The sequence below is a fragment of the Lissotriton vulgaris genome, chromosome 5, assembly GCF_964263255.1.
Source record: "Lissotriton vulgaris chromosome 5, aLisVul1.2, whole genome shotgun sequence".
Taxonomy (NCBI): domain Eukaryota; kingdom Metazoa; phylum Chordata; class Amphibia; order Caudata; family Salamandridae; genus Lissotriton; species Lissotriton vulgaris.
In genome coordinates, this window is record NC_141693.1 from 1,902,281,067 (window position 1) to 1,902,303,742 (window position 22,676).

At 49.9% G+C, this 22,676-nt stretch overlaps 1 protein-coding gene across 1 annotated transcript in view; it reads right to left on the minus strand.

Moving 5' to 3' along the window:
- LOC147717678 (butyrophilin subfamily 1 member A1-like) overlaps positions 1-22,676 on the minus strand; it is a 692,641-nt gene that overhangs the window by 95,718 nt on the left and 574,247 nt on the right. Inside the window, exon 7 of the mRNA XM_086924470.1 lies at positions 6,322-6,342. Coding sequence (XP_086780596.1) covers positions 6,322-6,342 — 21 coding nt within the window. The remainder of the gene's footprint in view (positions 1-6,321; positions 6,343-22,676) is intronic.

A 22,676-nucleotide genomic window follows, 5' to 3' on the forward strand; every position in this document is an offset into this window, starting at 1 on the left:
ACTTACCCCCTGTTTTTAGCAGCCTGGCCTCGCATACCCTCACCTCTGCCATCACACTCGCACCATAATTGTGGTCAATCACCGCTCTTTGCGGGTCCTCTGCCCCTGACTCGTGGCGGCCATATTGGGTGAGTGGGTCTCAGAGCGTGCTCCAGTCCTCTTTCTAATCGCTAGGCGAGCATATAGGTAGGCAAATTCTGCAGCGCGCCCTATTCCAGCGTGAGCGCCGTACCTGCAGCGCTTGTCTTTGGCAGCTCCTTGATTTTAAATACCCGTTTTCGTTTTTACTTTCAATCTTGTTTGGACACTTACCCCCTGTTTTTAGCAGCCTGGCCTCGCATACCCTCACCTCTGCCATCACACTCGCACCATAATTGTGGTCAATCACCGCTCTTTGCGGGTCCTCTGCCCCTGACTCGTGGCGGCCATATTGGGTGAGTGGGTCTCAGCGCGTGCTCCAGTCCTCTTTCTAATCGCTAGGCGAACATATAGGCAGCCATGCTGACGGGCAGCGGCCACGCGCAGCGGGGACGCCGGACTGACGCCGGAGTTACGCCAGAGTTCAGCCCGTCTGTGCCCGTCCGGGCCCAGACGGGCTCAGGGCTGGTCCCCCTGTCCGACTCACAGGAGCTACCTCCAACTCGTATCAGGTATATGAGGGAGGAACTCATGTCTTGGCGGTCTCCGAAACTCACCACATGCAGGTTTGCTCACGAGGGAGGACATCCGTTCCTGCCTTGCGGGGCCTGTAATCCGGGTCAGGATATGGCCTCAGACAATTCCGTGTTATCGATAGCCTTGCTGAATTGCCGGTCTTTACCCAGTCACGCCACAGAAATTAATTCTCTTATTCTTGACCATAAGCTGGATGTGTTGTTTTTAACAGAGACCTGGATCTCTTCCTGCTCAGGCCCGGATATGGTTAGAGCACTTCCACCAGGTTTTCTTATATCTCATCTTGACAGACCTGGGGGGCGGGGAGGAGGAATTGCCATCCTTTACAGGGATACGTTAATCTGCAAGGTTCAGGATGGAGGGATGAGCGACTGCGAGAGCTGTCAGTTTTCTCTTCGCCTGTCGCCCATTGCGTCCTTGGCTGGACTTCTTATTTACCGCCCACCTGCGACTATGGGGAACTTTCTCAATTCCTTCCTTGAAACGGTCGCGCTCCTTGCCTCCTCCACTGCCAACTTTGTGGCATTGGGTGATTTTAACATCCATTTCGATGACCCCTCTAACTCTCTGGGAGTAGATCTGCAGTGCGATCTTAGAGCGTTTGAGATTAACCTGGTTAATTCGGGTGCAACGCACGGGAAGGGACACTTGCTTGATCCTATATTTTCAAACTCGGATTGCCTCAAAGTACTGCCCGCGCTGGCTTTGCCTTGGACAGACCATTTCATGGTGCCGGCCCGGTGGCAGTTTGACGTCTCAGTGGCATCAACTCCCAGGGTATACACGGTGGAAAGAGCCTGGTCTAGGCTCCCAGTGGACACCTGGGCAGTACATCTGGAGGCGTCCCGGCCCTCCTCCGGGCCCGATCCGTTAGTAGCTGATGAGAATCTAAACACCTGGCTGACCAACTCGCTCGATGCCATCCTCCCTAAGAAGAAACTTCTTACCAGGGGTCGGAGAGTGGGATCAGCTCCCTGGTACACGCCAGAGCTGAGAACACTGAGGAAGGGCTGCAAGAGGCTGGAGCGGATTTGGAGGAAGGACTGGAGCGAAATGAGCCGGAGAGAATATCGGGCGGCTCTTAGTACCTATAAATCCGCCATCCGGGTAGCGAAATCTGAGTTTTTCGAGGAGAGAATAGGCCTCTCTTCCAATTCCTCGAAAGAATCATTTAGGGTCATCAGAGAACTCTTGAAAACTCCCGAACCTCCGGTCATTCATGACAACCCACGTGAGAAATGCTCAGAACTTGCCTCCTTCTTCAAAACCAAAATAGATAACATCTTGGCATCCCTACCCCGGCTAGCCCAGGAGACTGCCCCGGGTGGTAATCCAGGGTCTCAGCCCAGGGTGCGGTCAGCGGAGTTGGACTCCTTCGGTCCTGTCACTGTGGAAGAAGTTCTCGGGGTCCTGGCGACCATGAAGAGTGGGTCTCCGAAAGACCCTGCACCGATGAAATATCTGAAGCAGGTAGCCCCCACCATCGGCGGCCCAGTGACGGACCTTATAAATCTATCTTTCACCCAAGGAGTGGTGCCCCCCAGTTGGAAGGGAGCGGTTGTTAAGGCCCTCCTGAAGAAGCCTAGCCTGGACCCCGCCGACCTTGCTAACTTTAGGCCCATTTCCCTGCTCCCCGGCCTTAGCAAGGTGGCGGAGAAGCTTGTGAATGGACGCCTATCGGGTTTTCTGAAATCCAACTCCCTTCTGGGTGACTCCCAAATGGGTTTTCGCCCCGGTCAGGGGACGGACACTGCCCTGCTGGCAGTCGTGGAGAATGCCAGGAGCATTTTGGATTCAGGGGGATCGGTGGCAGTGATCCTCCTGGACCTCAGTGCGGCGTTTGACACCGTAGACCATCAGGTGTTACTCCTACGGCTGTCGGGGTGGGGGTCTCCTGGATGGCCCTGAAATGGTTCGCGTCCTTTTTGGAAGGCCGGACGTTTGAGGTTTGGGAAGGCCACGAGAAGTCAACATCGGTCCCTCTCCAGTGTGGTGTGCCACAGGGCTCATCGCTGAGCCCCACATTATTTAACATTTATATGGCCCCACTAAAGAGTGTGGTGCTGCTATGCTGATGATACCCAGTTGGTGGTAGGGCTCCCCCAGTCGGCTAACCAACCCGACCGGCTGCACACACGTTTAGGTAAGATCTTTACTTGGATGTGCAGCTCAGCACTTAAACTCAACGGTTCAAAAACGGAACTGATGATGCTGGGGAACTCCCCTCCCTCCTTGTCCCCTAGTAGCTGGCCTAGCTGCTTGGGAGCGGCACCCACCCCCAAACAGGAGATTAAGAGCTTGGGGGTGTGGCTGGAGCAAGACCTTTCTTTTAAGACACACGCTAAAAAGACCGCAGGCGTGTGTTTCGGTCTGCTCCGGTCAGCCCGGAAGATCTTACCTCTCCTCCCAATAGCTTCCAGGAGGTTACTAATCCAGGGGCTCATCATCTCACGGCTGGATTTCAGCAATGCGCTGTTTCTGGGGGCTCCAGAATCAACCTTAAACAAACTGCAGCAAGTGCAAAATGCTGCTGCCAGGCTCCTGACGGACCTTTCCAGGCGTCAATCAGCTCGCCCGCGCTGAAGGCGCTGCATTGGCTCCCTGTTAGAGAGAGGGTGAAATTCAAAGCACTTTGTATGGCCCACAAAATTCTGCAGGGGAAAGGGCCACCTATCCTACGGGATATGGTTCAATCCTACAAGGCCCCCCGTGCCCTTCGCTCAGATCACCAACATCTGCTGCAAGTTGCGAGAGTAAGGAAGGCCAGGACTGGCGGCAGAAGATTTTCCATAAATGTGGCAACATTGTGGAATTCCCTTCCGCTGTACCTGCGCTCCGAAACGAGCACCTTACGTTTTCGCAAACTTTTAAAGACTCATTTGTTCCCTGCCTAACGCTTTTGTCTCTTGCTGTGGTGTGTCTCTCTGGATGAGCGTGGCAATGCCCAAGGGTAACTAGGCGCGATATAAAACTCATTAATAATAATAATAATAATAATTTTCCTACACATCCCAGTCATTCTACAGGTTTGGTAATTTCATATGCCAGAAAGTTAACCCAAAGACTAAGATCGTGCTAGGGATGTTCATTCTCTCTTGATTTTGCTGCTCACTTGGTCCTTTTCAATTTGGATTTCTCTGTAATGCCCTATCAGCCTAGAGCCTTCATGCAATGACTCTGTACTACTTTGCTTTTAAATTTTGTAATAAAACCCCCGTAACAATTTTGCAGCTCTAGAATGCAGTTACTGATTTTAGGCCCTTAATTTAACTGACTGTATTTGTTTTACTATTACGATGCACTGGGATGTGCCTTACTTCTAGAACACATTGCCTCATCAAATTGAGGTTTGGCACCGTCTCCTAGTCATTCAATTTTGGGAATTTTGTTTGATGTAAGTTTTGGGGTGTCATAACTGAGCTGAAAGTCAAAGTGGCATTGTTGCTGCAGCTGGTATTAGGTGTGCAATGAGAGAGGGTAGGCACCGACATTATTGGTCTGTGTGACCCCCTGCCACTCTCACAATTAGGTAACAAGTATATCTTGAATGTGGTCTTCCTAGCCATTAGATCCCCAAAGGCAGTGCCTTTGAGGATCACAATCAGTAAGTTAGTTGCAAGGGCACAAGGGATCTTTTCACTAGTTGGATTTCTCAAGACAATATTTTCCAATTGTAAGAATTCATTTAATATCCTCTTCCATGAAAGATGTGGGAGCATTTCTCTACAGCACACTAATAAGTTGGTGGAAAGAATTAGTGGAACGGTTTAACAAAATGCTTAAGAGAATGATGGCAACTTTAGTGGAGAAGCTTAAAAGGAGAGTCATCTTCTCATGCCACATCTTTCATTCACCTATCAGGAAGTTCCACCGAAAAGAGTTGGGTTCAGTTCTTTGAATTTCTGTTTGGACACTTTGGTGCCCATTAGGATGTCGGGCGGATCGCCGTCCGCCTGAAATCCTTGACCGCCCACCACCTATTTCCCTCCCGCCATATTACAATGGCGGGGGGGGACCGTGGCGGACGGAAACACTATTCGCTGCTTTTCCAGCCTGGTCGCCTTGCGGCCTGAGCGGAAAAGGGTTCATATGGCTGGCGGTGTCTATCAGACACCGCCAGCCATATTATGATGGCCTTATTCAGATGCCTTTCCGTGGCGGCAGCATGCGGTCTTTACTTTGGGGGCCCCCTGTGGGCCCCCATGGTGAAGGCGAGGTGGGGGGTGCACATGGGGGTACCTGTGGTACCCCCCTGCATTTGCATACACAAAGCGGCAGGCAACGCGCGGTGCCTGCCGCTTTGTGTATGCAAATGCATGCCATGCATCTTTAACATTGTGGCGGGCGGTGCTTTTAGCACCGCCCGCCGCAATGTTAAAAATGCATGATGCGCCCGCCAGTGTGGCGAGCGCATCACAATAGGCATGGCGGGACTGCCGCTCAGGTCGCTGGCGGTCCCGTTTTCACAGGGATGGCGTGCGGGCAAAGTCCGCCCACCATCCTAATGGGGGCCTTAGTGTGTGGCCTATTCACCTTAGTCACAGAAGATTGGGAAGACCCTCCAGAAGGATATCATGAACCAAGTGACTGGCTTCCGGAATCTGGTGGTGCAATACATTTGTCAGGCGAAGAGAAACCTTTGGGCAAGCCAAGAGCTGATGAAGGAATGGTATGACAAGAAATGTATTGTGCCTTGCTGCCAAGAAGGTTTGGACATGTTGGTATTTAAGCCCATTTGTCCCAGAGCTTTAGAGGATAAGTATTGGGGGCCACACAAGGTGGTACAAATGATTTCTGATGTGAAATAACTTGTGGGCCCAGGTGCCACCTGCGAACCAAGAAGGTGGTTCAATATTATCATACAGGGAGATAAAGAGACAGGAAGTGTCAGATGGTGTAATGAAGAGGTATATGCAGAGAACACAACTATGCAGATGTGGTACTCACTGACTTCGGCACTCATGAGTGCAGGTGGTGGGTCCCTAAGAAGAACTTTGAAGCTCTGCACCATGCTATTAAATTATTTATTAAAATGCCAGCATTGTTTTTGCATCATAAACTTGTGCATTGGAACATCATGAGCTGCAGCTAGTACATCTTAGAAACACGAAGAGACAACCACTGCTCCCTGTTTCCAACCAGCGATGTCTGACACTTACTGACAATTTCTGACTTGGGTGTATGTGTGCGCATCTGACAGTGCACAGTCTTACAAACAGGTGGGGGCTCTGCTCAGTGTGAACTTATGTGTTGATGAAACAGCTTTTTAAACTCCCACAACAAATGGGAAACAATTCACAAATTTGCTCTTAATACAAGCTGGTGGTCAGAGTAAACTCAAATGCAACATATTTTATGCTCATATCTAACTTGGAAGTATTGTAAAAACATTTGTGGTTGTAAAAACATTTGTACTACCACGAAGGTCTAGATGAGGGCCTTTGCTTGTATGCAAATACTTCCATTTATATGATACATCGAAACACCCAACCATTCCTGAGCTATGAATAATGTGCTTTAAGAGATTCTTGTTGACAGGAAATGCTCACCTTAATAGGATTCTTGGCTTATGCATAGTACCATCTGAAGCCCTCAGTTTGAGGTTCTGAAGATAAAAATATGACATTCATTCAAAACAAAACTTACCAAATTCTTTTGAAAGTTCTCCTAGTTGAAGAGAAGATATTTAAGAATGTCAGAAACAAACTTCGAAAACTTCACTTAGTTGTATCAAATTGAAGTCACTGCTGAAGCATTTCCAATCACCCCCTCTTGTGATCCTCAAACAATGCTCCCCACACTCTTGACCTTTATACCTGCCAAACTGGTTAGTAAGTTCTGGTTTTCACACACAACCAAACAGCTTGTAGAAACCCTCTCCACCCCGGCTGCAAAGCTCCCCACTACCATGTTTAATGCTCATATAATTTAATTTTTGGTTACAACTGAAAAAGCCTGATTATGACCCACTGTATGAAGATATTCAGGCCTGGAAAACACTTTCTTTAATGAGCCCAGTCCAATACATTGGTTCATCATCAGGCCTCGAAAAATCATAAAATGTTACTACACATGCAGGTCTAGTGACTTACTCGACCTAAGTGTGATGTACCTGATATGTAGGAATGTTTCTCAGTTCATTTTTCAAAACTCACTTTCAATAAATGTATTACTAAAGCATGAATTTGCAACACATTGTCATTAACAAACAGCACATTTTCATTTGAAATGACCACAAACTTTCCCACTGAAATGCGATTTTAATGATACAACTATATATTGTAAAAACAATTATAATCTGTGTAAATTGGGTTTCAGCAAACATGTTTATCATTTGCACATAACCAAGTAAAGTGTCCTGATTTGTTTTCATCCTAATAAAACCTTGTTTTCATCACACAGAATTACAAAAAAAGTGATTTCACTACTACCAAAATACATTTTAAAATGTTGGTAGAGCTCATTTACAATCAAAACATGATCTTGAAACAAAGGCAACTAAATGATATCACAGTGATCAACCTAACAGATAGAGCACAGACATGAATTTACTCCTACAAAAGGGAATGAGCTTCTGCCAGAGTATTGTGGGGGACATTTGCAAAATAAAAATTGATCTTTTCAAATATATCAGACGGGTGAAGATAAAAAAGTTGTTTGCACTCAACCCACCGGCAATGAAATCAATAAACAAATTTCAACAAAACTGTGTATGGAGTGGTTTATCAATACAGGATGTCTACAACACTAAGACACTACTCTCAAGAACTGAGTATGAGGGGGACCGCACCACAACAAGAAGAGTTTTGGAAGATTTGAATATCCTGAGTGTAACTTGTGGACTCAAAGAAAAATCCAAATGGACGCCTAACTTACCTATGGGGAAGAACATAGACACCTTTTATAAGTTGGTCTTAAGTGATCTAAACAAAGCTAATCCCATGAAGATGACACATGGTGGAAAGCTTGATAATCTCACAAAATGGGGACGCAATGCACTGAAACTCTTAAGGGAGAATGATAGTATCACCATCCGAGAAGTTGAAAAAGGGGGAACATGGTGGTAATGACCACTATTGACTATGAAAATGATATACTGCCACATCTGAATGACTGGATCTGTTTTAAAAAAGCTGGACAACAACCTAATGTGGGCACTGACACACAAGATTATTCAATCATTAAAGCATTGGTATGAATCATGTATTTTAGACGAAAATGAATATATGTACTTGAAATTCAACCGCCCTGAATACCCATGTATATATATTGTTCCGAAAATACATAAAGATCTGCCCTTTTCACCAGGTAGACAGATAATTTCCAATATAGGGGTTCCAACTGAGAGACTTTCGAAATATGTGGACATATTTCTACAAGCACTTGTGTCTAACTTACGGTCACACATAAAGGATACTAAAAACATCTTGAATTTACTGACTCTTGTAACATGGGAGTCCAACATGACAGTAGTAACATTACGTAGCTGCCCTGTATATGAGTATTGAGTATGACTTGTGGATCCAAGCATTAGAACACATACTAAATACAAGATCTGCTAGCCTATGGGACGATACAAAAATGATGATATAAATGACGAGACTAATATTGGATAATAATGTATTTTCATTTAAGAATGACCGGTATAAGCAAAAACAAAGAGTAGATATGGGCTTCAGATTCTCACCGTCGTACGATAACTTGTTCATGGGCAGATTAGGGGAGGAATGGATTTGGGGCAGTAAAGGAACACTATGGAATGAATTTATATTATATTGGGGCAGGTTTATTGATGTCTGTCATATGATTTGACCAAAATAGCATGAGAACATGAACTGTCACATGAATACAAGGTGCACTTTTCACCAGCACAATAATGGTGCTATGTAATTTCAATAATTATTATGCAAAATATTTGGCTTACAAATAAAGTTTTCAAATGAAATCCAATACTCAAATCATCAAGAGCACATCTCAAATTGGCTCCCACAATGAATGATTACACAAAATTTATGATCCATTAACATCACGTTTTATTGAACAATAAATCTGTACGCACATTCATTCTTCAAATCCCAAACTCCATGGAGTGTCACATATCCCAATGCATTTCAGGAAGACCCTTCATCAGGGAACAGTAAAAATAACAAAATTAATTTTTTTAATCAAAAATGAATATATAACGTTACATCACTCTAAAGGCTAATCAGAAATGAACCTGCATCCCGCAGGCAAACAGTATATCTGGATCGTTCATGCTTATCACCTGAGCAATTATGTACAAAATTCATGAAATGCACCTAAGATTGTGTGTGAGTGAGAACGAACCAGCAAAGTGCACCAAGAAGAAAGTCTGCCAAAAGGGCACATATTGTGATGAATAAAGATGCACCTTATAGCCCAAAATCTTATAGGTGGACCAAATAGTTACCTAATGACTCACCTATCCAGATATGAAGCGACATATACTAACATTTCTAGAAAAAAGAAAATGGACACATAAGTCAGTCTACCACATTCGAGAACTCAATACCGTCTCGTGTATATCACAATCCAATGCTGCTTGGATGTCCTGACATGATGTTAACTCACATAAACGGGGATGATCCCACTGCCTTGTATTGCCAGTGTTCCTAATTCCACTCCTACCACCAAGGCATTGAGTTGATAGCAGCGGTCCAGTTACTAACCGAGTTGCACAGAAGCTATAAACAATAATTTTAAAGTTTCTTTTACTGGCCAAGTTCATGTCTATTTCTCCACTCCCTTTGCCCTTTAATTAAGTTAAGGAATTAGAAATTACCTCACAAGATTCCTTCCTTTATGCCGAACTCAGCCGAGCTACATTCTCGACTCCCGACTGAAAAAAACACGGAAACAAGCTTGTTACAACGAAAACCGGTAGCAAGGTGGTTCCATTGAGAAATTGTGTTACTGAAAAAATAGATAAAAGTGTATACTTGAGGGATGCTGGTTATAACTTCCTCATTGTCTTATGAAACTACATGCATTTTGTAACCATTTAAACAGTTACCAGAGCAACATCAAATTTATCTAACGGTCCAGCACAAAGAAAGTGGTATTCCCGCGCACTTGGCCTTATATGGAGACCGTGCGACGCAGGTGAGTGTGACCCACTTGTGGGACACCCCCGCGCCGCATGGCCACCAGCTGCTGCGTGTGCCCCTTGCCCTGCCTATACTGCCTCGCTGTTTTCCTCGCTGCCGCTGACCACGCCCCCTCCTCCGAGCGGCGTGGTCCGCGATCGCCTGCCGGCTGCCCTCGCTTTTGACTGCTTTTTGTCTTGTTTTGCCTTACATTTGTGCTTGTTTCCTTGTAAATTTGTGGTGTTTTGCTGACGTTTTCCTTCCTGTTTGCCCGCCTACCTCGCCGCCCTCCGCTCTCCCTCCCCGCTTCCCGCCACCGCCGATTGCCCCGCCCCTTTTTCTCTTCAGTACCCTCCCCGCTCCCGCCTTCCAGCTGCCCCGCCCACCCGCGCACTTGGCCTTATATGGAGACCGTGCGACGCAGGTGAGTGTGACCCACTTGTGGGACACCCCCGCGCCGCACGGCCACCAGCTGCTGCGTGTGCCCCTTGCCCTGCCTATACTGCCTCGCTGTTTGCCTCGCTGCCGCTGACCACGCCCCCTCCTCCGAGCGGCGTGGTCCGCGATCGCCTGCCAGCTGCCCTCGCTTTTGACTGCTTTTTGTCTTGTTTTGCCTTACATTTGTGCTTGTTTCCTTGTAAATTTGTGGTGTTTTGCTGACGTTTTCCTTCCTGTTTGCCCGCCTACCTCGCCGCCCTCCGCTCTCCCTCCCCGCTTCCCGCCACCGCCGATTGCCCCGCCCCTTTTTCTCTTCTGTACCCTCCCCGCTCCCGCCTCCCAGCTGCTCCGCCCACCCGCGCACTTTGCCTTATATGGAGACCGTGCGAACGCGCAGCGGTCACGCTCAGCGGGTGCGCCGAAGGCGCGCCAAAGGTAAGCCCGTCTGCGCCCGTCCGCGACCGGATCGCGACCAGCGCCAGGACCCCTGGCCCACGAAGACCCCGACCTACCCGCCTGACGTACCCCGCCGCCACCCTCATCGCACTCAACACCGGCCGACTCTCAGAATGCCACCAAGCCACACCACGACGCACCCTCGGACCTTTCAGCTGCCACGCCTGCAAATTCACCTGCATCCGGACCTGCCTCGCACCAGCACTCGCCAAGTCGAACACCAGCAGCACCCACCTCAAGTGCATCCTGCTCAACACCCGCTCCGTCCACAGACACGCCATCGAACTCTGGAACCTCCTAGACGCCACAGCCCCTGACGTTGCCTTCCTCACGGAGACCTGGATGAACGCCTCTTCAGCTCCCGACATCGCCATCGCTATCCCAGAGGGCTACAAGATCGTCCGGAGGGACCGCAACGCCAACCAGATGGGAGGAGGCATCGCCATCATCCACAGGAACACCATCCGTCTCACGACCAGCACCGACAACACCCTGACCAGCGCCGAACACCTGCATTTCCAGATCCACACCGACCCGAACACCACCCTCAGAGGCACCCTGATCTACAGACCCCTGGGACCACGCACACAATTCAGCGAGGACATCGCCGACTTCGTCAGCCCGCATGCCCTCCCCTCCGCTGACTACATCCTCCTGGGGGACCTCAACTTCCATCTGGAGAACAACAACGACCGCAACACCAGCACCCTGCTCGACAACCTCGCCAATCTTGGACTCAAGCAGCTGGTGTCCACCCCCACCCACCTCGCCGGACACACACTCGACGCAGTCTTCTCTTCCAGCACAGACATCGACTTCAGCCACGCCACAGAGCTTCAATGGACGGACCACAGCTGCGTCCACTTCACCTTCAAGAGAACGACGACCCACCACCACCAGCAACAGGCCACCCGCAGAAGCTGGAACAAGATCACAGCAGACCAGCTCGCCACCTCCCTGAGCCAGCACCCTCCTGCCAGCTCAGCGAACCCCAGCCAGGCCGCCGACAACCTCACGAAGTGGATCAGCATCTGCGCGGACAAGCTCGCCCCGCTGAGGACCACGCCCAGCAGACCCGGCAGCAAGAAAGCCCCGTGGTTCACCGACGAACTCAAGAGCTCAAAGAAGAACTGCCGAGCCCTCGAGAAAGTCTGGAGAAGGGAACCTACACCGGACAACAGGACCACCATCAAGCTGGCCACTCGGAAGCACCACCAGCTGATCCGCGCCGCCAAGAAAACTGCATTCAAGGACCGGCTGGACAACAACGCACACAACAGCAAGGAACTCTTCAACATCGTGAAAGAGCTATCCAACCCCAGCGCAGGAAACAACGACATCACCCCATCGCAAGACCTCTGCAACTCCCTCGCTTCATACTTCCACAACAAGATCGCGGACATACACAACAGCTTCAACAACCAACCAACGCACACCATGACCGAACAACCACCCCCCACCACCACCCTCCACGCCTGGACCCTGATCAGCACCGAAGACACCATCCGCACGATGAACTCCATCCACTCCGGATCACCGACCGACCCCTGCCCTCACCACGTCTTCAACAAGGCCGACGCTGTCATCGCACCCCACCTGCGAGACATCATCAACACATCCTTCGACACCGCCACCTTCCCTGAGAGCTGGAAGCATGCCGAACTCAGCGCTCTACTCAAGAAACCAACAGCGGACCCCACCGAACTCAAGAACTACCGCCCCATCTCGCTCCTCCCGTTTCCAGCCAAAGTCATTGAGAAGACCGTCAACAAGCAGATGGCCGCCTTCCTCGAGACGAATGGATCCCTCGACCCCTCACAGTCCGGCTTCCGAGCCAATCACAGCACCGAGACCGCCCTCATCGCCGCCACCGATGACATCCGAGCCCTGATGGACAACGGAGAAACAGCGGCCCTCATCCTCCTAGACCTCTCCGCGGCATTCAACACTGTCTGCCACCGCACCCTAGTACAGCGCCTCAGCAACGTCGGAATCCAGGACAAGGCGCTGGAATGGATCATCTCCTTCCTCGACGGAAGAACACAGAGAGTCCGCCTACCACCGTACAAGTCAGAGGCCTCCGAAGTCATCTGCGGCGTCCCTCAAGGATCCTCTCTGAGCCCCACCCTCTTCAACGTCTACATGAGCCCCCTCGCGGCCATCGCACGCCAACACAACCTCAGCATAATCTCCTACGCCGACGACACCCAGCTGATCCTCTCCCTGACCAACGACCCCGCCACCGCCAGAGCCAACCTGCACGAAGGGATGAAAGAGGTAGCCGAGTGGATGACGACCAGCCGCCTGAAACTGAACTCTGACAAGACGGAGGTCCTCATCCTGGGCTCTTCACCCTCCGCCTGGGACGACTCCTGGTGGCCTCCCGCCCTGGGCACCGCACCCAAACCGACAGACCATGCACGCAACCTGGGCTTCATCCTGGACTCCTCCCTCTCCATGACCAGGCAAGTCAACAACGTCTCCTCGGCGTGCTTCAACATCCTACGCATGCTACGGAAGATCTTCTGGTGGATCCCCACCGAGACCAGGAAAACCGTCACCCAGGCCCTCGTCACTAGCCGACTGGACTACGGCAACGCCCTCTACGCCGGTACCACCGCCAAGCTCCAGAAGAGACTCCAGCGGATCCAGAACGCCTCAGCCAGACTCATCCTCGACATCCCACGAACCAGCCACATCTCCGGACATCTGAGAGACCTTCACTGGCTCCCCGTCAACAAAAGAATCACCTTCCGCCTCCTCACCCACGCACACAAAGCCCTACACGACCAAGGCCCGAGCTACCTCAACAGCCGGATCAACTTCTACGCTCCCAAACGCCACCTCCGATCAGCCAACCACGCCCTCGCCGCCGTCCCCCGCATCCGAAGAGCGACTACAGGAGGAAGGTCCTTCTCCTACCTGGCCGCCAAGACCTGGAACTCCCTCCCGACCGACCTGCGCCTGACCCAGGACCACCTCTCCTTCAGGAAGAAGCTGAAGACCTGGCTGTTCGAGCAGTAGCGACACCCCCCTCCCCCAGCGCCTTGAGACCCTACGGGTATGTAGCGCGCTCTATAAGTGTCATTGATTGATTGATTGATTCTTGGATGTGGAATTGTGATTACATAATGACAGGATCCACAGCAAATTATATCATAAACCAACAGCCTGTAATGAAGTCTTACATGGCACGAGCGCACATCCTAGACATCAAATTCAGGCTATACCATAGTGAGAGATGGTGCGTGCAAGACACAACTTTAGTGATGATTTAGATTTCCAAAACTGCATGATGGATATGAATCTCTGGTTCATCAAGAGAGGTTATGATAAAAGGATATAAATGAAAGCTAACAGGAAAATTCACAAAATACCAAGAGCAGATACACTAAAACACATACCAAGAAACAGGGCAATCCAAAGAAGTTACACATGGTCACTGATTTTTCCAGTAACTCTAAATTACTAACACAAAGCATGAGGAAACATTGGCATATCTTACAGGTGGATAAAAGCATTGAGGAATTCACCTCACAAGAACCAGATATTTCTTTCCGCAAAGGTAAGTCCCTTAGGAATGTACTGAGCCCTAGCTACTGCACTACCACCCAGCAGAGACACTGATTGCATGAACATACACGAGGTTTCTTCAAATGTGTATTGTGTAGTCTGTACATGGGTACTAGGCAAAAAGAAAGACTTTTTAGGTGTACAAAACCAGATGCTTGAAATTGGCTCAAACATCAATTGCAGCACTACATTTGTAATATATGCTATAGAGTGCAAATGCAATTCGAGATAAGTGGGCAGCACTATTAGGACCCTCCGTGAAAGCATTAGCGAACATATGGAAAGGGGCGACCACTCGGTCCCCCCGAACGTATGATAGGGTGCCCCGATCCCCCCGGGAAACCATTTTGGGCGGGAGGCAAGTCTCGGCTGGTATGCCCGAAGCGGCGTAGCCGGGGCGCGCCATTGCCCGCCCAAGAGGGGTTGTCCTAGACACCTACACCGTTGGCCACGCCCCGTAGGCGGATTGGAGGAGGGTCCACGCCCTCCCGAGGAAGGATAAAAGGAGCAACAAGCCAAGGAAGCATCCTCTTGTTCCTGTGCTTGGAAGCTGCACCTACTCGTTGCACGTGAGCCCGAGACGGAACAAGGAGCCAATTTTGAGAATTTGTCATTTTTGTGTTTCTCTTTCAGTGCTTACGAACTTTGGATCCAGGACCTTCGGTCGACTATCCTGAGAATATGCCTGGCAAAAGGGTCGGAAAGAAGGTTGGGACCGACCAAATGCTTCGTATGCTGGTGAAGGACATGGCGAACATGAAGAAGCAGATGGCGGCAATGAACGGTACGGGCAGGCCAAAGAAAGTCTTCGGACCAGCATTGCCGGGAGTAGTCCCTGCCGGGAGAGGTAAAAGGGCCAGGAATAGGGCGACAGGGGGTGAGGCCCCGGTGCCCGAGTCACCTCCGGCGAGCCCGGTCAGGCCAGTAGAGGCCCCGGTTCCGATTCCGGACGCGGGACAGCCGATCCCTGTGGTAGTTACACCTGTGAACGAGGGGGATATGCCTCCCGAGTTGGCCGCCCAGTTAGCGGCGTGGTTAGGCAAGAACAACGAGGGTGCCATGGCTCCGGGTGACACGGCCGAAGAGGCCAAATTAATAATGAAGCAGTTGCGGCAATCACGAGATGCTGCGAAGGCACCTTGTCCTTTTGTTTCCCCTCAGGTTCCCGTGGAACAGCCGGCTTCGGGCTTTGGAACAGCGGCAGCAGCAAGTGCAGCTACTGATTCGGGTAAGCAGCCGTTGCCAATGGCGAGGGAGGGATCATTACCCTCAAGGAGGGAAAAGGTGGTCCAACATATCCCGATGGCCACGAAGGAAATGATATGGGCTGATAAATATGTGAACTCGCTCGTGAGCTTCGCTATTGACCGATCATTATGAGATAGAACACGTTCGAAATCAAAAAGAGTTGTTGCATCCGAGTGTATGGCGAGCAAAGATGGCGGGTTTCAGAGTTGATGAGACAATCGCTAATTGGGCCAGGGCTTTTGGAATGTTCACTGCAATCATGGGGGAACGTAGGCCCGAAGTCTTACAGGAATTGGCTTGTTACCAGACGCGTATAATGGAATTTTATGAAACATACGAAGGTAATCAATGGTTGGGTTATGATAACAAATTTCGTAAGGCCAAGGAGCACGACTCATCCCTGACGTGGGATTGTTTCGACTCCATCTCCTGGCAGAAACAGGTCATGCCAAACACGACAAAGCCATCTTCTTTTGGCGGGAATGGGGTGGAGCCTTCCCGCCATTCTTCGTCGGTGCCCTTTCGAGTGGGCGCCGGCAGTGATCAGCACACAAAGAGTAATGGGAACTCGGGTAAGAGAGGGGTCTGTTGGAGCTTCAACAGAGGCAAGTGCACTAGGCCACAGGGGACATGCAAGTTCAGGCATGAGTGTGCAGGGTGCGGACAGTCTTCACACCCCGAGAGTTCATGCAGAGCCAAAAATGGCGATACAGGGGGTAGAGGTGGCGCCAAACAGGTCTGATATCGGCCGAGGGGCGCTGCTACCTACTCCCATCGACATCATGGCAATGATCCCTTGGCTGAACGAATACCCTGATCATGTCTCCGCCGGGGTGTTGCGAGACGGTTTCTCATATGGTTTCCGCATCCCGGCGGGGGATTTTCGGGGGGAAGCACAGTGTAAGAACCTTCTGTCGGTTCAACAGAATACGGTTGTAGTACAGGCAAAGATTGCAAAGGAGGTGGCCCGAGGTCGGGTCGCGGGTCCATATGCGAACCCGCCTGTTCTTAACTTTGTTTGTTCTCCGTTGGGAGTAGTCCCCAAGAAGGACCCAGGTGAGTTTAGGTTAATCCATAATTTGTCCACTCCTAAGGGTCTTTCGGTGAACGATGCGATTGACCCAGGAGTTTGTACGGTGCGGTATGCATCCTTTGACGAGGCCGTTACTATGTTGAATCGCCTGGGGCCCGGAGCGCTGATGGCTAAATCTGATATCGAGTCAGCGTTCCGGTTGCTCCCGGTACACCCACAGGATCAGCGTCTTTTAGGTTTTGTGTTCCAAGGATGCTACTACATGGATAAATGTATGCCAATGGGTTGCTCCATCTCGTGTGCGTATTTTGAAAAGTTCAGTAGTTTTTTGCAATGGGCGTTCACCAGAGCCACAGGCTTTACGCAGGTTATGCATTACCTTGATGATTTTCTGTTTCTTGGGGCAGCTGGGGACACGGAATGTGCACAGGCTTTAAGTGAATTTTGTGATCTCATGAGACGATTTGGCGTGCCACTGGCACCAGGCAAGACAGTGGGGCCGTCTACTTCACTCGAGTTTCTTGGAATTGAGCTCGATTCTGAAGAGGGGTGCTTCCGTTTGCCCAAGGAGAAGGTAATGAAATTTAAAGCCTCGCTCGAATTATGTATTGGCGAGACGAAAGTAACTTTGCATCAGTTGCAGCAGGCTGTGGGTCAGCTTAACTTTGCCCTTAGAGTGATACCGATGGCTCGCCCCTTTTCCCGCTCTATCGCACAAGCCATGGTGGGCCTTAGGGAAGGGCATCACCGCACAAGACTCTCGGCAGAGGTTCGCCAGGACATGCGCATATGGTTGGCATTTCTGGCGGATTTCAACGGTCGTGTCGTGTGGAACAAGCCAGCAGTTTCCTCCGAGGAACTGGGATTGTGGACCGACTCGGCAGGGAGTGTGGGTTTTGGCGCCATCTTTGGTAATCAATGGTCGGCACGAACATGGCCGGCATGGTGGCACGATAGTGGGCTCACAGGTAACATTGGGTTTCTTGAGCTGTTCCCCATTCTAGTGGCCTTAAAGACATGGCCGGAGGGGTTTCGGGATCGCACTGTGGTGTTCTGGTCGGATAATATGACCGTGGTAGAATGTGTCAATAATCAGGCAGCACGCTGCAAATTGATCTTGAGATTACTGAAAGAAATTGTCCTGCTGTGTATGAGATTAAACGTCCACTTTAGAGCAAGACACGTGCCTGGGGTACTGAACCAGGCGGCTGATGCACTCTCTCGTTCCCACATGCAGGCCTTCCGGGGCTATCTGCCCTCAGCGGACTTGGTTGCGGCACCATTTCCCGAAGTTCTCTGGTCTCTCGGTGCCCCGGATTACAAAACCTTGTGGGAGAGAGTCTAGCACCCAGGACAAGGAAGGCATATGAAGGAGCGTTCCGTTCCTATTGGGCATTTTTGGGTCCAGTTAGGGGGGAGCATTGGGGGCAGGAAGAGTATGTCCTGAAATTTCTGGTATCATTACATCAGGCAGGCCGATCAGTGGCAACAGCCAATAGGCACCGAGCCGCCATTGCGTTCATGGCACAGGCTCATGGCATTCAGGACCCCACAGCGTCCTTTCTCGTGAAGAAGGCGCTGCGCGGGTAGCAACGCCTTGAGGGTCGTAGAGGGGACGAGAGGCGCCCGATAGGGCTAGCAAGGTTGTCCCTGTTAATGTCCGTACTCCCTGCGACATGTTCATCTCAGTCAGAGACAGTGCTGTTCCGGGCCGCTTTTGCATTAGCATTCCATGGGGCTATGCGGGTAAGCGAACTGGTAGCAAGGAACAAGCAGGATACGGGGGGAGGTCTGTGTCGAAAACACATTCAGATCAAGGGTGATACGATGGTAGTCACTATAGCCAGGTGTAAAACCGATCAGGGAGCGATCGGGGACAGTGTGGTTGTTCAGCGCATGCTAGGGTCCCCCATGTGCCCAGTGAAATGCGTGGAGGATTATTTAGCGCAGAGGGCGGCATCATGGGGGGGGGGAGCTTGCTGAGACATTCCAACGCCACCCCACTGACCAGGTTTCAGTTTCAGCGGGTGTTAACAATGGCAATTGCGGCAGCGGGCTTGAACCCGGGCGATTTTGGGACCCACTCCTTCCGGATAGGGGCTGCTACAGAGGCTACAGCCAGGGGTCTGAGTGTGGAAAAAGTGAAACAGTTGGGGCGTTGGTCCTCGAATTGTTATAAAAGGTATGTGCGGCTGCACATGTTGTGAAGCTAATGTCATGCACTCACGCTTCTTGTTTTCTGTTTGATTTACAGTTTCGCGAGCAGGCTTTGCGGGGCAGACTGTGCAGTTGACCCGACACCTGGGGACCAGCGGTCAAAGATCACCGGCTGAGGGAAGAGTGGTGTGGGTCGTTGGCCACTCATACGTGAGGCGCGCCGCAGACGTATTCAAAGCAGGTGACATGATTCACATGGCTGGGGAATACGGGTACAGGGTGACCTTCCACGGAAGGGGCGGGCTCTGTATTGACCAGTTTCAAAGTTTTATGGAGGGATTGTTAGGGCGGACAAGGTCACCGCCATCTGTAATCATAGTGCATCTTGGGGGCAATGATTTGGTGACCATTGGTCGACGAGTACTTCTCGAGTTAATTTTATCCACAGTAAGTTGGTTGGCGAGAAGGGTTCCGGGGTGCACGATTGCATGGTCACACATGATTCCGCGGAAGGTGTGGCGGGGGCTATCTCTGTGTCGGCTTTAAATCAGTCGGTAAAGAAAGTTAATAACAAACTGGGTAGGTTGTTTCGTACAGGAAAGTTGCATTGTATTCCACATGGATGTATCCGGGGGGACCATATGTATCTGGAGGATGGGGTCCATTTGTCCCGGGAGGGAAATGTCTTACTCATAGGAGACTTCGTAGCTTGGTTAAAGAGTTTGTGCAGCCATGACCTTTAATAGGAGTTTTGTGGGGGGTCCGGATAGCCGGTCAACTATCCGGCCTGTGGCGGTAATGTCATGATTGGTGAGCAGTAATTGGAAGATCCCTAGAGGTGAGGCGCCACCCATTATGGATGGGAGCGCCCGGGGGGAGGCGGCCATTGGCCCCTCAAACGGGGAGGCGGTCCCCTCTAAGGATGGGGCCGCCGAAAGGGAAGGCGGTCATAGGCCCCTCCCTGGGGAGGAGGGGCTACGGGCCCCTCCTGGGAATTTCCCGGGGTCAGGACATCCGCGACGGCGGATGTGGTAAGCAGTGTGGGGTGGGAGGGGGATCTACGCTACCTTCTAGACACCTCACACGAGTCCTCGGATGACCACTAAGATGGCGTCGAGTAAATAGGGGACCCCCGCTAAGACAAGGGAAATTGGAAGTTGGCACAGAGGGACAGTCCTCTGTGCGCCCGCCCCTCACAAGTGAGGGGGGAGTTCTGGTATTAGGGATCTGACACCGGTTACCACCTTGCCGTTGGCCCGTAATATTAGGATGTACAATTTGAATTTTGAGAAATGCATTTACAGGATGTTTTAGAATCGGCTAGGAGAACCTTTGTATTAGAGATGTGTTAAGGTTAGCCAAGAAACATCGTAATGTGTAAATGAAATTGTACATGATATGAAACTGTTATTTTAATGTTTTTAATTTTGTTTCATATTTTAATAAATACGGCCGGGAGGGTAACTCCCTCCCGCCTTCCAAAAGTTCAAGAACCGTTTCCGTCTTCCCATTCTTGGGGATTGTGTTGGGAGGGGGTGACGGGTATCCCAGCCATATGGAAAGGGGCTACCACTCGGTCCCCCCGAACGTATGGTAGGGTGCCCCGATGCCCCCGGGAAACCATTTTGGGCGGGAGGCAAGTCTCGGCTGGTATGCCCGAAGCGGCGTAGCCGGGGCGCGCCTTTGGCCGCCCAAGAGGGGTTGTCCTAGACACCTACACCGTTGGCCACGCCCCGTAGGCGGATTGGAGGAGGGTCCACGCCCTCCCGAGGAAGGATAAAAGGAGCAACAAGCCAAGGAAGCATCCTCTTGTTCCTGTGCTTGGAAGCTGCACCTACTCGTTGCACGTGAGCCCGAGACGGAACAAGGAGCCAATTTTGACCCACCCACCAGCCCCTGATGACAGCGATTAGTATTGCAATAAAGTCGATTAACGAAGATATTATCTCTTTTTGCAGGTTGTTTCGAATAAAGTTGAAAATGTTGATATGACAATAAAATGGTTGCTCTTTTAGCATGTATTTAGGCGAAGTATTGCAGCAGAGTTAAAAATGTAGTGCTTAGATAAAAGTTTATACTTTGAATTGCTCAGTATAACTGTTTATTCCATCCTCATTAGGTTAAAAAATGTCGTATTTATTCTTGGTCGGGCGGTAAGGTCATGATCGGTGAGCAGTAATTGGAAGATCCCTAGAGGTGGGGCGCCACCCATTATGGATGGGAGCGCCCGGGGGGAGGCGGCCATTGGCCCCTCAGACGGGGAGGCGGTCCCCTCTAAGGATGGGGCCGCCGAAAGGGAAGGCGGTCATAGGCCCCTCCCTGGGGAGGAGGGGCTACGGGCCCCTCCTGGGAATTTCCCGGGGCCAGGACATCCGCGACGGCGGATGTGGTAAGCAGTGTGGGGTGGGAGGGGGATCTACGCTACCTTCTAGACACCTCACACGAGTCCTCGGACGACCACTAAGATGGCGTCGAGTAAATAGGGGGCCCCCGCTAAGACAAGGGAAATTGGAAGTTGGCACAGAGGGACAGTCCTCTGTGCGCCCGCCCCTCACAAGTGAGGGGGGAGTTCTGGTATTAGGGATCTGACACCGGTTACGACCTTGCCGTTGGCCCGTAATATTAGGATGTACAATTTGAATTTTGAGAAATGCATTTACAGGATGTTTTAGAATCGGCTAGGAGAACCTTTGTATTAGAGATGTGTTAAGGTTAGCCAAGAAACATCGTAATGTGTAAATGAAATTGTACACGATATGAAACTGTTATTTTAATGTTTTTAATTTTGTTTCATATTTTAATAAATACGGCCGGGAGGGTAACTCCCTCCCGCCTTCCAAAAGTTCAAGAACCGTTTCCGTCTTCCCATTCTTGGGGATTGTGTTGGGAGGGGGTGACGGGTATCCCAGCCATATGAGAGCTGTCATACACAATGACATGAGATACCCCATAGCAGCACATATTATAACATGCAAAAAATATGGGATGCACAAATCTTTTAACTTTTATGGTATGGAACATATACTCAGGGATTCACATGGCGGTAACAGAGAACTTTTGTTAAGAAGGAAGGAAGCTATGCGGATTTTACGCTTCAGATGTGTTGAAATGGGTCTCAACACAGATCACAAGCTCCAATACTTCCTGAGCGAGTGAGCGGACATATATGCTGTTGATAGTGAAACCTGTATAGGAAATAAGTGTTTCACTATGATGATATGTGTCACAGGAAAATGTAAGTGCACACAAGCTGTTGGCAAGAGACTCCTAAATGAAGATAATTATAGATGTGCCAACAATGCATTTTGACATATAATGCAATAGGTGTTTCATTTATGATGATAGGTTGATTATGTTCCGATTGAACTGCACTAGCTGATGCACACCTATGATATTAGGCGTCTTAACATTGATTGTTAACAGATTTATATGAACTTTGATATGGAACAACCATGGATCACACAATGTTAGTGGTGAATATGCAATTCGATTTCTGTACAAATGCTTATACTCATGTAAGTACTAATTGATGAAACATAGATTCAATTGGGAATAGTGAAAATATTTGGCCAGATAGTGACACATTTTACTTGCTATACAGTCAAGACACATGAGTGAGGGGTGACTATTGATGTTTCACTTAAAATATCTGGCATGTTAAAAAAATTCAGACACTTTTTAAAAGCATTGAAAACACTGATAGCGACCAGGAGGTAATACGGACTACTGACTAAAAATAGGGCTTTAGAATATGGCGACCATTCACCTGTAGTACTGATCGTAAGATAGTCCCTTGTCTATTTTCATTATCAACTGTCTTTATAGAGACAGAACGCCAGCAACCCGTGGAAATCAACAGAGCGTTAACCTAATTCAGCACACTCACTGGTAAGCAGGGGTTTCCTTTAGTGGATGTTAAAGTTGCAATTGCTTTAAACAATCATAAACTGAATTCGGGCACTAAGGAGTGTTATTTCAACTTGATATAA